This window comes from Myotis lucifugus, unplaced genomic scaffold, assembly GCF_000147115.1.
Source record: "Myotis lucifugus unplaced genomic scaffold, Myoluc2.0 scaffold_12, whole genome shotgun sequence".
NCBI classification, from domain to species: domain Eukaryota; kingdom Metazoa; phylum Chordata; class Mammalia; order Chiroptera; family Vespertilionidae; genus Myotis; species Myotis lucifugus.
Window position 1 is genome coordinate 3,403,238 of NW_005871060.1, and position 16,176 is coordinate 3,419,413.

Here is a 16,176-nt window from a genome sequence, read left to right on the forward strand (position 1 = left end):
CCCTGACCTCATTCTATGGCCCCTGTACAAAGTCTCTCATATAAGCGTTTTTTAAAATAGCATTTAACTCAATGCCCTGAAAAATTAGGATGCTTTCTCTTTTCTGACAGTGAAAATTACATAACCAACTGTATTTCCCTTTTATCTGAGCTTACACTCAAATCACAGCAACCTGTCCTGTTGGACTGGTCTCAACATTAGCCTATTTGTTTTCTCATTTCCATGGTACAATCTCTATTTCTATTTATAATTTATTAATATACTACTTCTATCTGTTATTATATTAATATGTTATTTTCTATCTATTAGTGTTTATGTCTACCAATATGATAGCTAGTATCTATTTTAATATGTCAAACCTTTTTGGAGGAAAAAGGGTATGTGTACAGTCAAATTAAAGACATCTGCAAGGGGAGGGGGAGGATGAAGAGGATAAAGGGGTCAAATATAAGGTGACGGAAGGAGACTTAGAGTTTGGTGGTGAGTATGAAATGTACAGATGACGTATTACAAAGTTGTACCCCTGAAACTTATGTTATCCCAATAAATTGAATTAAAAAAAATAAGACACAAAAAACACCCATGCTTGCAACAGGAATCCTGTGCATGAATTGACATGAACATACCCCAAAATTAATCACATAAAGCTCTAGATTATACCCTTGGAAGTGGGACTGTATAATCATCCCCACTTAACACCCCAAACAGACCAATGTGCTATGGAGAGAACTTGCTCAAAGGTAAAAAAAAAACAACAGGAAGCCATGGAGATTCTGATACCTCATTCAGCATCGTTCCTCACCAAGGCTCTGGCCAGAGATGCAAGCAGTCATACTAAAGTCAGGTTACCCACCTCCTCGCCACTGGCTATTCGGTGAGCCAGGTCTTTTAAGTTTCTCATCATTCTTTCATCCCGAAAATCATAAGGAAAAGTTTCTGTCCATTCTGTCAGAAGTTGAAGGATTTTGGGTGCAATTTTTCTTATCTGGTTCTAGGGAGAAAAAGCAAAATCTAATTCAGTGATGTCTATCACCATGGACCACATCAAATAAATAATTACAAACAGTGTCCCTGATAAACTTCTAGTGCAAAGTCTTTAAGATTAAAGAAGCTCTAGTTCTTCCCTCCCCCAGTCAATGCCAAGTGCCACCAACTTAAGGCAGGATCCGGAATGTTCCATGGCATGAGATGTGTATTGTGCTCATTATGCCATTCCCAATCCCCTGTGCATGGCAACAATACCACTTATGTACCTCAGCCTAAGGATAAGCTAGGGTTACATAAGGAAACCAATTTCATAAAATCTAAGCCACAGAGTTACCAAACCTAATAGAAAAAAATCGTGAAGTTCAAACATATAATTACCTTATCGCTGTTCGGGTCATTTAGTCTCTGGTGCTCAACACATAAGTGGCAAACTTTGGCCATTAGCTCATATGGATGCATGAATAACCGAGAACTGAGTAGAAAGGTAAATATGTATGTTCTCTGTGGCAAGAGAAAAAAATCACATGGTTACATTTCTTCTGAAACTAATATTTTTCCTCTATATTACACATCTTTTTTCATTACATTCTCTCAATCAAAGTTAAATGCTGCAGTTTCAAAGGTGATGCTTACTAGTAGTAAATTATCTTTTCATGTATCTTTTCCTTTAAACCATACTAAAAATAAATTTTCCACAGCTCATCTTCACATCTATCCTCTGGGAGCCAGGACACCAGGGCATATAACTCACTCTAGTAAAAAAAGAATAAAATTCAGCCCAGAGAGATAAATCTAACTAAAATATACTACTCAAACAGAATCATGTTCTGTGTTCAAATATTAGGGTAACTCAATGGAAACAAAAAAAACAGCCAATCACATCAGCTCAGGAATTCTCCAGGGTGCCCAGGGTAACACACTGCAGTGTTTGTGCATTCTGCTAGAGCTAAAGGCAGGCTTTCAAGTCATCTATTTACTTGCTCAAAGGCTAAGCAATTTGATAAAATACAATATCATACTATATTCTTTTCTTTGACCACATTATCTCCCAAGAAGCCAGTAATGAAGTAGTGCTTATTTGTTATAATAGTTTTAGACTCCCAATGGAAAAAAAAAATCCCATGGGATTTTTTCCCCAACCTTGGGCGCCTCTAATAGCTCATAAACACTTACGGGGCTGAACAAGGGACTCCTTTTACTTCTGATTACAAGTTTTCCCTGTGTGGCAACATATTTAAAAATGCTATGTAACAAATCACACACAGAGAGATAACTCAGTAAGAAACATTATGTTGATTTACAGAGGCAAGCACACTCTACCCTTTGCACACCAAGGTCATTATCTATAATAATAAAAGCGTAATATGCAAATAGGCCAAAAGGTCGAACAGCAGAACGACCGTCTGGATGACCACACTATGGCATGCACTGGCACCAGGCCAGCCAAGGCAGGTGCAATGCAATTGGTCGGGGGGCCCAACCATCGCCCCATGATCACCCCGCAGAGAGAGGCCTAGACTACTGGCTGGTGAGGTGATCGATGAGGGGGCTCCGCAATCAATCACCCCAAAGAGGGAGGCCCAGGCTACCCAGCCAGTGGTGCTGTGAGGGTGGACAGGGCCTCCCTCTGGAGAGCAATCGATAACAGAGCCCCGGCTGGGGAGAGGCCCAGGCTACCCAGCTGGCAGCACTGAGGTGGGTCGGAGGGGCCTCCCTCTGTGGGGCAATTGATGGCAGGGCTCCCAGACTGTGAGAGGTCAAGGGTGCAGGCCGGGCTAAGGGACCCCTCCACCCCCAGTGCACAAATTTTGTGCACCAGGCCTCTAGTTATATTTATAAAAACATATGAATCTAGTGTCTACATATTTTCATGAAATTATTATCAACAACCGGCTGCTGGTTGGCAGGGGCAGCTGTAGCACCAAGAAAGGGGGGAATATCACTTGCCCCATAATTAGAAAAGCCATGTTTGATTGCTAATACCAGGAGTGAGGCTGTGTGAAAATTTTAAATTTGTTTTCTCTTCTCTAGCTTTTGGAATTGCTATAAAGATTGAGCAAATGTAAATGAATTGCCTAGATTAGAAAGTATGATCTACAGAAATGTCCATTTATCAAAGCAAAACATAAGCTATCATGTCATCTGATGTCCAATCACAAAGAATTGCATCTGGAATATAACACTTGTTCTCTTTGCTATGAAATTTCTCTAACTTTACTTTTCCCAGCATAGTGATGCTCTTGGGAACACAAAGGCATTCAATAATCTGAGAGCGTCCAATATTCTCCGGCATGTCTATTTAAGGACCAAGGCACATGCCTGAATCAAACCTGCAGATACTTCCTTTAGATGGTATCTGACTATCTACAATGTGGTACCAACCCTGGAAAGAAACTGATATGCAGACAACCAAAACTGGGATCTTACCCAGGCACACTTTGATCTCAAAGCAGTTAATAATCATATGCAATTTCTTATTAGGAAAACCTTTAACATCCCAGATATAATTCTGTAGAATCTAGGGTCCCGACTATTGTATCATACTTTCTGCTGAATTAGAAACCAAGGATGTGTTTCAGAGGAACACGGATACCTACATCCGGATAGTAATCCACGTTAGGTACCAAATGCTGGATGAGTGCTTCCAGAGATCCGGAGAGGAGGTTGTTGTCATGGTAATTCAACCCTCCGCAGCTGTCCTCTGCAGACTGATAGAGGTTTCGGTTATAACCACTGCTGTCAAACATGGCTGAAAAGGGAGGCGTCTGAGGCATGCTTTCCTAAAGTAAACAAAAAAGGAGAAAGCACAGTGTTAGTAATATACAATCCAAAAGAGAAGTAAGTTTTAACAAGCTTTAACGGTAAGGCAGGAACAGGCAGTTTTAAAAAAACAGGTTAGGTTCTGACACAATATCAGAATCCGTCAAGAAGCAAACTGCTCTTTGAGTTACCATACTTTTGAGTACCAATCTCATTCAATCAAATACCATAAAATGCTCAGCTCAAAGGATTTATAGACTTAAATTCAAGTCTCTGGCTGCTATACTTAGATATCATCCTTCCCATTTGGCCATTGCGTTAGCCCTGTGGGGCAAGTATCCTAAGGAGGAAATGTGTAAGCCTTCAAAGTTCATCAGGAAGTAGGACCTAACACTTAAGAAATATCAGACTAGCAATGGGCATAGATTAGGAGACAACTGAAGCAAAAGTTGGCAAAGTGAAACAGTCAAAGAGGCCTAGAATGAAAGTGCACAGTAGAGCACACAGTATGTGTGTTCACGGATGTGAGTGTGTGTTAAGAGATTGAATGCTGACTCCTGAGCTTCCCTTAGAAGATGGGGATGCTGTTGGTTTTCACCCCTTTGTGTTAAATTCCTGTGGGGGTGAGGAGCTGTAGAGAGCCAGAGTTCTCAGTAAACACACAGGCTGGGAAGACACCTGGTGTGGAGAACAGGAGGCGCCAGTCCTCTCTGCCCATGAGTGTGCAGCTCACAGAGCCTTGTCACAGGTGCTCAGCAGAGGCCAGAGGTTAGTAGGTTATGACTTGGGTTCCTAAGGGCAGAGCTCCCGGCCCTGAGAACAGGCCCCTGTTCTGGGAGCGCATCTGAACAACGGAGGCGTTCAGGAGCTGCCCAGACGGAGGGTGTCGGAAACCACACAATCAGAGGAAGCCCAACTCCAGCCTTGGGCTGACAGGGACAGGGTGTGTAGAGGCTGCAGGAGGATACAACCTGGGCTAGTCCTTCTTCTCAAGATGCTGAAAGTCATCTGCACCCGGATGGGGCAGGGGTGTGGAGCCCTGCCTCAGAAGGCACATCCCTCACTGCTAGGGCATCTGTTCCAACGCCAGAGAATGGGCCACAGCCTCACAGTGTGTGCAGGTGCCTGGCAGGGGGCGGCCAAGGGTGCAGTGTTGGAAAAAACCACACACACATCCACAACACAGCCGACCTGGCAGGTGAAAACAGCATTTAGGGAAAGTAGCATCCAAAAAATCTTGCACCCCGCTGCCTTCGGTTTGTTAACATTAAGAACTAACCCATAAAACAGTCAGGTGTCACTCGGCACCAAAAGCCACCAAGTCCCTGCACATGTTAGTTATGTGCTCCCATTAAGCAGATAAAGCCTGCGATCTAGACGAGGACTCAGATTTAGTGAAGTCCTAATCTGGTGCTGAACAGCCATGAACACTTTGGAAGGTCATTTGCCCTGCAACCCCCACCCCAGGAGGTCCTTCATCTGGAAAATTACTTCCAATTTCATTTACCCCTTCTGGAATTCTTACAAAACTACCAATTTTCCTTATAGCAAGAGTTCTTCGTAAAGCCTTAGTAGAGCAATGGCAAAAGGCTATTTTAGTGTCCCTTGGCAATGTGTCGCACAGAATGTGTCTGAAGAGGTACAAAATCTCAACACTTAGAAAACCCCCTCCAACCAGGCGCCTAACAAAAATACTACAAATAGCAATGGAAACCAAACCGAGGTTGGGGTGAGGTAATTGGGGTTGTAGCTTATTATACTTAAAAATCTATTTGAAGAAGAGAGTATGACACAGGCGCTTCTCTGCAATTAGCCCAAAGTTCTGTCGCTAATCAGCTGACCTGATTTTCCCGTGAGCCACCTTGATTGTTGAACTTGCACGGAGCAACTGCTGAGATTCCAGCCATTCCAAGAGATTCCAGCCCCTTCTTTATGCACAGCAGTCATATTTTTTACCTCGCCAGGTATTCAAGACAGCATCTTACAACTCCTTAGGCCTCCCCGCTTCCTCAGCTGTGCATTCCTCTACTATGGGATCCTGTGTGTAGGAAAAGGTCTCCAGTCCCACTGTTCTTTGCTTCTCTGATTCCCCCCCAAGGCCACTCACCTGAGAAGCATGGTGTGGAAGGCTTTGAGAATGTCCACAGCACTCCATCTGTGTCAAGTTTACCACCTACAGATGCCTTTTTGAATTCTACAACCCACCCTGTCTGGCAGGCATCCCCACTGTTTTGACTGCATGAGAAGCTAAGGTTCAGAAAACCTGTAATAACTAGCCTGGGGTTATACATCAGATAAGGGGCAGAAAGGGCAGGGCTTCAAACCCAGGTCTTCAGATGTCAAGTTCAAAAGTTATTACACCACAACGCTTCACTGCAAGTGGTCTTCTTTGAACTTCTAACGTTTAACCATGAAAAGAAAAGCCCGTCAGTATCCCCCAAATTGTAGGCTATTAGAGAAATTTATATATTTTACATGTTCTACATAAATCCTGGCTCCAAAGATGTATTACAGCCATTAAGTACTCTTCTTACAAAGCAATACTATCAACAAAAGAGCTTAAGCTACTGATCTTTGCAATCAAAACACAATCCCATCTAAATAAAGATTTCAGAGATCCTAATATGCATTTCTTTTATTTTAGTGTCTTTGAAACTGGGTTGGACATAAATAGTCAAGCGATAAGAAAACATGTTTAATTAAGTCTTTTTTTAGTGATATATGAAATAAAAGAGCATCTTACAATGGATGGCATCTTAGAGTCAATGAAATACAGAAATATAGAAATATTTGCTTGTGTGCACTCTCTAGATTTCCAGTAAAAAATTTTAATGAGACAAATGACCAAAAGAAAGATCATGCATCAGAGTATTCTGGATAATCTCCAACAAGTGGCCTGCCTGGACATTTCCTGGGAAGATCAGTTGCCTAGTGTAATAGATGCCTTTGATAAACAAGGAGGAAGGTCAGTAGAATGGTACAGAAGGTGCTGTTTGTGAAGTGTATTTTTAAATACCGAAGAAGTAAACATACTGCACTTTTTTTCTCCCCAAGTGTCACCCACATCAAGAACTACTGTTGTCAGTATTACTCGAATTTCACAACCAGGACTTTGAGTTCTACCTGCTTCGCTTCTGAAAGTGAAAAGATTCAGAAGATTAAATACCGGCTTCATTCTTGTTTAAGAAGACAAATATAAAACCCAAGTACTGGACATAAGGATCCAGAGAACTGTTTATCCCTGGGTACTATCAACTCTAGGGCTAATTTGCTAATGGTTTCCTAGTGGAAGAAGGGCTAAGTGTAAGGCTCCTATCTCATAGCTTCCCTTTCTTTTTTCCAGTGTCACTGTAGTTCTGACTTCTTATCTGCAGCGAACTTCTTTACAGCTCTCACAGTTAATATTTCCTGGGGTCCTGTGAGCTCTCAATGTACTCCTCTGCACCCTTTCCAACATAACCTCAAAATCAACTTCTCCATGGTCAGCCTTTCTTCTGTAGCACATATTTTGCCCAACCCAATGTACCTATCCATGGGGACCTGCTAACCAAAATTCTTGTTTAGGAAAAATAGACTCCTTCCCAAAATTAGAATGTGTGACAGCATAAAGTTAAAAACTGGCATGAGTTTAACTGTTAAGTCAAACTTCAAAGTAGTTAATTCCTTTTGGGAAAAAAAAGGAGAGCTTTATGATTGACACTTGAACAAGTTAAGCTATTGGCTTTATTCAAATCACTGCCAATAAGATAAGGCAGAGGGCAGGTTAATCTCCCAAGTAATGCTCACCTTTCTAAATTTCATTTGCAAACCAGCTCTTGGAAACTCAGAATATAGTCTATCTGGTCAGTGGCTCTTAACTTTTCTGGGGGAAACCATACACCTCTCCCCATAAGAAGTGCATATACTTTCAGGGAGCTCAGACCCCAGGTTGGGACGCACGTGTGTGGGCACATGTACAGAATCTAGTCATTTATCTACTCCGGCTCAACTGAGGAGAACGTGGTGGCTCTGCAGGGAACCTTGGTCTACCACATTCCAGACTCCTCCTTCAAAATGAAGGAATGCTGTATTTTTAGGCAGCACCAGTCATGTGGAGTTGGAGAGTATTAAAAAAAGAGAGACATTGCTTTTAGTTTGGGTAGAGATATTTAAATAGACTTTCCCCCTCCTATATTGGAGCAGCCCTTTGGGATAGAGAGGACATAATGAGACAATGGAAAACAAATTTTGGTTTTTTAAACAAGGAATCAGGCTAGAAGAAAGTTTAGCAACACCAAAATTAGCATGCGGATTGCAGGTCCTGCCAGAAGACTTCCCTGAGGGAAGTAAAAGATACATCCAATCCAGGTAGACAAGATGAATGTTCTTTTTAAAAATCAATTTGGTAAGCTGGAGAGTTGGTTGACAGACCAGGTATCTTACAGGGGCAGCTAATTCAGTCACAAAGATATATCATGTTCTCCCAAGGACCCTGAAAAAGTTCCGCCTGACATTGATCCAGCAGCAAGGAAGCCAGCTCCGGGTGATTTAGGGGATGAATGGATTTGAAAGGCATGCCTAATGGTTTCAATCCGACTAAAGCACCAGATGAAAAGCTGCCTTTTTCCCAACAGCAGACTGTGTTTGAATTAGCGGCTGCTTTTGCACAACGTTATTTATGATGAGGCAGGTGCACCAGGATAAGGTGGTTTCAGGTGACAATTCGGATTGGAAAAGAGCTCTAGGAAAAGATGGGTGTGGGACTAAATCAAAAGCTATCCTTCAGCATCTGCTATCGTTGCATTGTAAATCTCTCCCAAAAGGTCGAGTCAGCATTCCCTTTACCCTCAAGTGAATGAGATAGAAAAGGCAGGAGTCAAAGAAAAAGTGTTGCCTTTTTTTTTTCAAAGACTTAATAAATCCAATGCCTTTATATTGATCACTACCTTTTAGCTTCTGTTCAAATGCTGAGCATATGTTCCAATTAAAAAAAAAAACCACTGAGGTGGAGGAAGGCCTCCCTATCACAGCTGAACTCTGATAGCATGATTGTTTAGTGAGGAGTGGCTTAATTTAATATCCTGGAATTACCAGTTCCCCAATATCCATCTAGATCCTAAAGGAACTTTGCACTTGGGTTAGATATATCTTCTTCCTATTTACATTTGAGGTTCCAGAGATCTGAATGAAAAAGACTTCATATATTTCATCTTTACTTCAGAGTGCATCTAACTACAGATGTGAACCAGGGTGAAGGTCAAAGTCAAGTTTTTGACACTCCCTAAAATACAGCTTATATGAGCTTGAAAATGTCTAAAAGATTATCTTCTCAAGTCTTTCCTCAGCCAAGGAAAATCTTAAAGCAGAGATTTCTAGCAACAGCCCTGAGAACTGTAGAAATTCTACACTCTGCTCACTTCCTTGAAAAAAAGAGGTATTATGTAGAGAGTACAAACATATAAAACCGACAACTCAGATCAACTCACTTCTCTGGCATCTGAACAAAAAGTAAGTAATTTCCAGACAAGTACATTCTTTGGAAATGAGCCCAAAATGCTGAGTAGATTTCAAAGTCAAGGGAGAAAAATCAGTATTTTTAAGGAAAGAAGGTCCAATTTTTCTCCATAATAATGAAATGGTGGTATTGTTTTCTTATTTTTATATAGGCTTCTATACAGAAAGTATTTTGTATTTCTTTCTCCTAGATGTTACTTTAAAAAAAAAAGTCTCTTCTAATTTCTAATTGATGGAAGGAGGGGTTCTGACTCAGATAACTATTATCTGGTTTCCCTGGAAGATAAACAAAGCTAAAACTTGTCATCTTTTGTCTTAAGGATATCTTTATAGTAGTTTATTAAAACACAAAATGATACTTCAGTACATGGAAACTCTAAATGGGCTTGGATAATCATTTAAAACTTCTCTATGAGATAAATCTTTGCAGTGTGGGAACCGATCACAGAACATGTTGACATGCATTGGTTTAATCTACAACTTTCCTGCAGTTCCTGCAATTAACAGCAGATGGCTCCACATCCCTTGTCTTTGAAAGAGTTGGCGCTTTCCAGCAATAACAGCTGGTGCTGGATCAGAAAAGTAAAAAGGACAACTATAGTTTGGGGAAGAAATTTTGAGAAATAAGTGTTTGTAATCTTGGTATGTCATTGCTCTTAGGAAAGTGGCATTGTTCATTCTGTACAGTGGAAAATATATACTGGCTGATAAAGCCAGTTTGTCTTATTCCCTATGTCTTAGGTGCCTGTCTGTGACGAGATTTAATTATTTTGTTTTCCCAGAGGAATAAAAGTGATCTTCTGGATAATCAAAATCATCACTAGCTAATTAAGTGCTGCCAAAAAGAACTTTCTGGGATACTGGAAATGTTCCTCTTCAGCACTGTCCAACACTGTGCTGTTAGCCACATGTGTCCATTGAGCACTTCAAATGTGGCGAGCACAACTGAGAAACTAAATTCTTTATTTTATTTTCTTTAAACTTAATTGAAATACCCCCATGTGGCTATTTCCTGTCATACTGAATGCCAAAGAAAGTAGCTGAATCATCATTTATACATAATCATCCCAAGCCAAATTACAGAATATTATTTGGGGAGAATCCTTTACCAAAAGGATATATTTTTCTCAACCCAATTCATCTTAGCAGTTATATGGCCTGATACTTAAGAGAGTATTTAGTAAACAAGCAGAATTTTCTATTTGCATTGCACTATAAAACATGATTACTAAGATAATTTTATTTTTTGTCTGCAAGTTCTTGAAAAACTACCCTAATGTCTCCCCCTCCATTCTTTTAGATAAATAGAAAGATACTGGTAGTCTAAAGTGTCTTTCTTTCATACGAGGCTTATTTGTATTTTCTCTGTGTTCAACTAAAATTTTTCATACCAGGGTTTCCTAATAAAATTTCTATCAATTGAATGATTTCCCAGATGTAGACATGCCTTGAAGTAAAATAGTAAACATATAAACCTAAGAAAAAAGTGACTGGCTTAATTCAAAAAAATATCCTGACTCTACCTCTTGATAATTCGTATTTTTAAATATACTAACAAGGGGGGAAAAACAAAAGCATTTTAAGAAAATATTAAATCTCTACATAGTTTTCATCAATAAAAATAAACTTCAGCCCAGCTGGTGTGGCTCAGTGGTTGAGCATCAACCTATGAACCAGGAGATCACGGTTAGATTCTGGGTCAGAGCATATGCCCAGGTTTCAGGCTCAATCCCCAGTAGAGGGCATGCAGGAGGCAGCTGATCAATAATTCTCTCTCATCATTGATGTTTCTATCTCTCCCTCTCCCTTCCTCACTGAAATAAATAAAAATATTTAAAAAAGAGAAAGAAACGTCATTCTCCTCTCCTCGCTTCCGTGCACCCAGAAAGTAGGTGAACATCTGCCTGCAGATCACTTCAACCCTCCTTCTTCCCCCCGCTAATACAGGGTGCAAATGCACGAAGTGGTAGCACAGCAAAATAAATAAGTTATCACAGAGCTGAAAGAGACCCGAAAAGCATCGAGTTCAACATCCTGTCTAATTTTACAAATACTGCAGGTACAGGGAGAAAGTAAGTGACTTGTTAGGGCACCAGGTCTGCCAGAACCTTAGTCTCTATTCTGAAATCTGTCCACAGCACTAGGCTACAGCATCTGTCATTTTAGGATAAGGGAGGGTTGCAGGGATACAGTTTATGTAGATTTCACTGCAGGACCAAGAAAGGACAACTGTGGTTCTTGAAAAATGAAGAGGATGGGGAGGCAACTCTTGAATTCAACCACAACAGCACAATTTGTGTCTTTAGGCTCTCACAAAATGCTATGATGGTCTTTCCATTGGTTATTTGTGGACATCAGACTCAAGACTCTCAATCCCTGCTTCAGAGATTCCAGATTCTTCTCTCATCAGGAAAACTACCCTCCTTTCCCCATCTCCTCTCCAAGGAGATACTTTCTTTGGGGCCATCTATATGCTCATCCAAAGTCCAATTCCTCCGCGGTCCCTGGGGAGATGGATACAGTTGCCATATTAGGTACCTTGCTTAGCATAGACAGTCACACAGCTTCTCCCCCTCAATTTTCTGACCATTTCTCTTTTCCCTAGATAGGTGTTATTCAATTGATTTTTTTTTTGGCCTTATTGTAGTTTATCAGCCAGTAGTTAATTTTAGATTATAAGAAAGTAATGTTAGCAATAAGACATGTCTTATTATGGAATGATATTTTGAAATATATACCCATAAAAATAAAGTTAAATTAGATACTAACCTGGCGGGGGGGGGGGGGGGATACAATAAATGTAAGTGGTTTCTGATGATTTTCTATTCCAAAAGATAGTATGATCCCCAGGTATCAGGTGTGGTAGCAGCAGATTCACTGTCTAATGGAGCACATAAAACCAAGCAAGATTGAAAATACACACGGGAGAAATAAGTTCTAAGAATTTAACACTCCATTAGATAACCAGAAGGCCCAAGGCCAGTATGCTTAGTAGCCAGAAATGTTGCCACCTCTAGGAAAACAAAGCACTGACAGACGAGAAATGGAAGAATGCCAACAAGAAAGTTGCCAGTCAGTAGCTGATCTTCTCATCGTTGCCAGCCAATCTGCTTGAAAGGCATAACACAGCACTGCTTGTGAACCCTGATTTCCATCAACAGTGCCCTGGGCCCTCATCGGCTCTACCACTGTCTCCCCCAAAATGAAGAGCCATTCATTGAAAAGGTCTAACAAGCTGTCCCTTTATTTTCTCTGAAAATCTCAATGGGCAAGCATTTTCATTTTTGTTATTTCTTTTTGGACATCAATTCTACATTTGCTCCAACCCTCACCTGACCTGTCAAGATCCATATCTACTGTCTGGTTAATTCTAACCTCCCTGTTTCTTAGCTTAGGCTTATCACTAGGGTCCCACTATGTTTATGTTTTAAATTGAGACACAGATACCACATGACAAGCCCTAGCTACTGTTTTCAGAGGAAAGAATAATTATTCACCCCATCTGAGTCTGACTGTACCAGACATTATTCAGGAATGCAGAAAACCTGCTCCTCGGACTCTTCCCCTTTTTTATGTACCCAGTTCAGAGACCTTCCCTGGGTCATGAGAGATCATCCAGGACTAAATATAGATCTACGCACACCAGCAGTTCCTCCCCGTGGTCACATGGTGCTGCTTAGGAAAGATTCCTTGGAGATGTGTTCAGCCCAAAAACACCTACGCAAATTTCAGTGTATCTATACACACTATAGCCACCAAGTTAATAGGCGATGACAGACATAAATATCTACATTCACCAGAGAAAGTCGCTCCCTAGAGATCTCCTCCTGCTATTTACCACACTTGTGCCACCCTCCACACATTGCTTTTGCTTGAACTGCGCCAACTGGGTTGGGGTAAGGTGAGAAGCCACACAGACGGGCACACACACAGCCCCCCCCCCTGCTTTGCTCCTTCCTCTTGCACAGCACTGAAGTGGTCCCCACCGTTGCCCCAGAAAGAGGAGCCTCCCTCAGGCTAGCTGCTCGCAAGGCTCCCAGGTACCCCCCAGTTCAGATTATTACTGTCCGGCCTGGTCACCCGCGGCGACTCACCTGAGCTCAGGCAAGGTGTCCCCAAGTTCGCCACTTAAACGGGAGTGGGATAAAGGATTACCATCTCATTGGCGGCGAGCACATGACTTGACTGTTCCCTTGTCCCTTCCTAAATCAGACCCCCCTAGATTATCGGCTCCGGCATTAGAAATAAACAACTTCCCCTCTACCCTCCACCACACAAACACCCCCCCCCAAAAAAAAAAAACTAGCCAATAAGTATAAGGGAACAGCTTAGCTGTGCACAGAAAGAGGGGATGAAGAAAGGATGAACGCGACTAGAACTCGCACAAATCCTCAAAAACTGTGCCAAGATTTCGCAACAGAAAGCCTGGCTGCGGGATCAGGGTGAGAGAAGCAAGGCAAAACCCAAGCCCCTCCCCGGCCCGGGGCCCAGGGGGGCTGGGCCCCGCACCTGTTGGCACTGGGTCCGCTCCCGGGGCAGCCCCGGGCGTCCTGGGCGGCGGGACAGGGGGACTCCCCGGTCCTTGGCTTTTGGGGGGCACTTTGCGCCGGTGAGAGCTCGCTTGCCCCCGGCTTTCTCAGCACCCAAGGCGCACCCGGCAGCTCCGGGCGCAGGGTGAGCGCCGGCTGGCTGGGCGCGCAGCTCCCGGGTCGCCTGGAGGAGCCCAGCGCAGCCCTTCGCTTCCCGCGGCCCCGCTCCGTCCTCCCAGAAGAATGGCCTGGCCAGGGAACACCTACCTGCAGATGGACCCCAGTCCTCGCCTTCCCGGCTGTTGGCCGCGCGCCCACAAACACTACCAAAGGCCCGGGAGCAGAAGCGCGCGGGACGTGGAGAAAAATCCCGCACAACCAGCCGGGCTCCTTGTTTATACTGAAACTACGGCCCGCGGCCGCGCACACCCCCTTGGCTCCGAGCGCCCGCCTTCCGCGCAGCCCCGCCCATCCGGGCCGACGCGGGCCAATCACGGCGCAGCTCACCGCCCACGGCGCTGCCGCCTCGGGTGCCGGGACCTGCCCACGCGCCTCCCGGGACGGGCCTCCAGCGGTGCGGTCACCGGCTGCCCGCCCCCGCTGCGGAGGCTGGCGGAGCCCACGCAGTGGCGTTTACCCGCGCTGGGTCTGCTCGCTCCGAGCGTGAGCGATTCCTCCGAGTGCACCTGCCCGGGGCTGTTTGTGCTTGCGTGTGCGTGTGTGTGTGTGTGTGTGTGTCCACTCATTTACCTGTGTTCTACTGTCAATACCGGCCAGACTCGTCATACAGTATCTAGTAACATAATTATGAGCTAAGGCTTACTGTCCAGGCAACTTTCAGAAGAGAGCTGAGAGCAATTGCAAGAACCTTCGCTCAGCAAGTATTTACCGAGAGCCTGAGTGCTAGGCATTGTGCAAAACGCTGGGGGCACCCTTCAGGCAAAAGTAGGCTGGTCCCTGCCACTGTGAAGCTTACAGTCTAGCGGAGGGCAAGCCTTCAGTAAATGGTCACCCAAACAACATGTAAAATTGTATTGTGGCTATTACACAAAGGATGGGAGCCAATGTTGCGAAATAGTATTCTGGAGGCAAAAAGGGGAGGTCAGCCCTCAATAATAGCTGTTGTCATGGTAACCATATACTCTATCACTGTATACTTGGTAACTATTTTTGAAAGGTAAATACCACAGCACTTCACCTTGTATAAATAAAAGGAGGTTGGAGGGAAGAAACAATGGAAACAAGTAAGTGTAGGAAAAGACCCAAAGGAAGAAACACACACACACACACACAGACTATCTTGCCAGCTATGTGACCTTGAATAAGTGAAGTAGCTTTTATAAACTTCCGTTTTCCCATATATAAAGCAACACTATTCATACCTGTCTTTTAGGGCCATAATTAGGCTTACTAGCTACAGAAACCTTTTTTTGTCCCTGCACCATCTTCTCCCCTTCCCTCCTCCTTCCTGGGGTGGAACCAGTCCTCCTGCAGTTCACATTGCCTATTCATAGCTGATTTCTACCTTCATTTTCCTCATCTGCACCTCCTCTCACTTCTCTTCCTCTAATTATATTCCCTCCTTCTCTTCTGCAAATGGGTGTCCCTGACTCAGTAACTCACTCTCACTTATCCCAGCCTCTCTGCAGTTTAAAGGAGAAACCAAAAAGCCAAGAGAGGTTGGCTGGGGCCACTCATGCAGAGTAAAGCACAGAGGCGTGGGCAGCCCAGCCCAACTGTGGTGGCTGGTTAGTCTTTCACGCTCAGTTTTCCATCCTGATTCTGTAACAAGCCATAGGAAGTTAGACAAGTCATTTACAATGTCGAGATTTCTAGTCCTATAGCGATAAATTAAGAGGTTTGGACTAAATCAGGACTTCTTAATGGAAAATATTTGACATATCCTTTGTAACCTCTGGATCCACCCACCAACCCAAAAGATTTTGCATGGGGCGGGGCGGGGGAGGGAGGTCCCTCAGCCTGACCTGCATCCTCTCGCAATCTGGGACTCCTCAGGGGATGTCGGGCCTAAACTGGCAGTCGAACATCCCTCTCGCAATCCGGGACACTGCATGCACCAGTGACCATACTTTTCATACAGGTGAAAGGCATCTTGCTGTTGTATGGGCAGCTACATTTTTTGCCCTGATTATAAAAAGTAGTACATAACATGATCCTTCTGAGGCAGTAGTGCCATTTTCCCCATCTTATGGGTGGAAAAACTGAAGCAGAGAGAAGTTAAGTAATTGGCTTTGTCACACAATTTTAAGTGTCAGAATCAGGGCTGACCACAAAATGTGCAAGTCAGAGTCCATGCATGTCATCACTGGGCAGGCAGTCAATCGGAGAGCCCCGGCTGGCACCCACCTTAGCTGGTGGCCTGGCACCACCCACTGGCTGGCCCCGC

General features: G+C 43.5%; 1 protein-coding gene across 5 annotated transcripts in view; it reads right to left on the reverse strand.

Annotated features, from left to right (window-relative positions):
- The window catches only part of RASGEF1B (RasGEF domain family member 1B), a 35,758-nt gene extending 21,561 nt beyond the window's left edge, over positions 1–14,197 (reverse strand). For 4 of the 5 annotated variants that reach the window (XM_023750329.1, XM_023750331.1, XM_023750330.1 and 1 more), the window contains exons 1-4: positions 14,037–14,197; positions 3,585–3,767; positions 1,366–1,488; positions 854–991 (exon numbers count right to left, since the gene is read on the reverse strand). In XM_023750329.1, the coding sequence (XP_023606097.1) occupies positions 854–991; positions 1,366–1,488; positions 3,585–3,761 (438 nt within the window). In that variant the 5' untranslated portion in view covers positions 3,762–3,767; positions 14,037–14,197. The remainder of the gene's footprint in view (positions 1–853; positions 992–1,365; positions 1,489–3,584; positions 3,768–14,036) is intronic. The other variant, XM_023750332.1, reaches the window with a different exon arrangement.
- Positions 14,198–16,176: the final 1,979 nt, after the last annotated feature.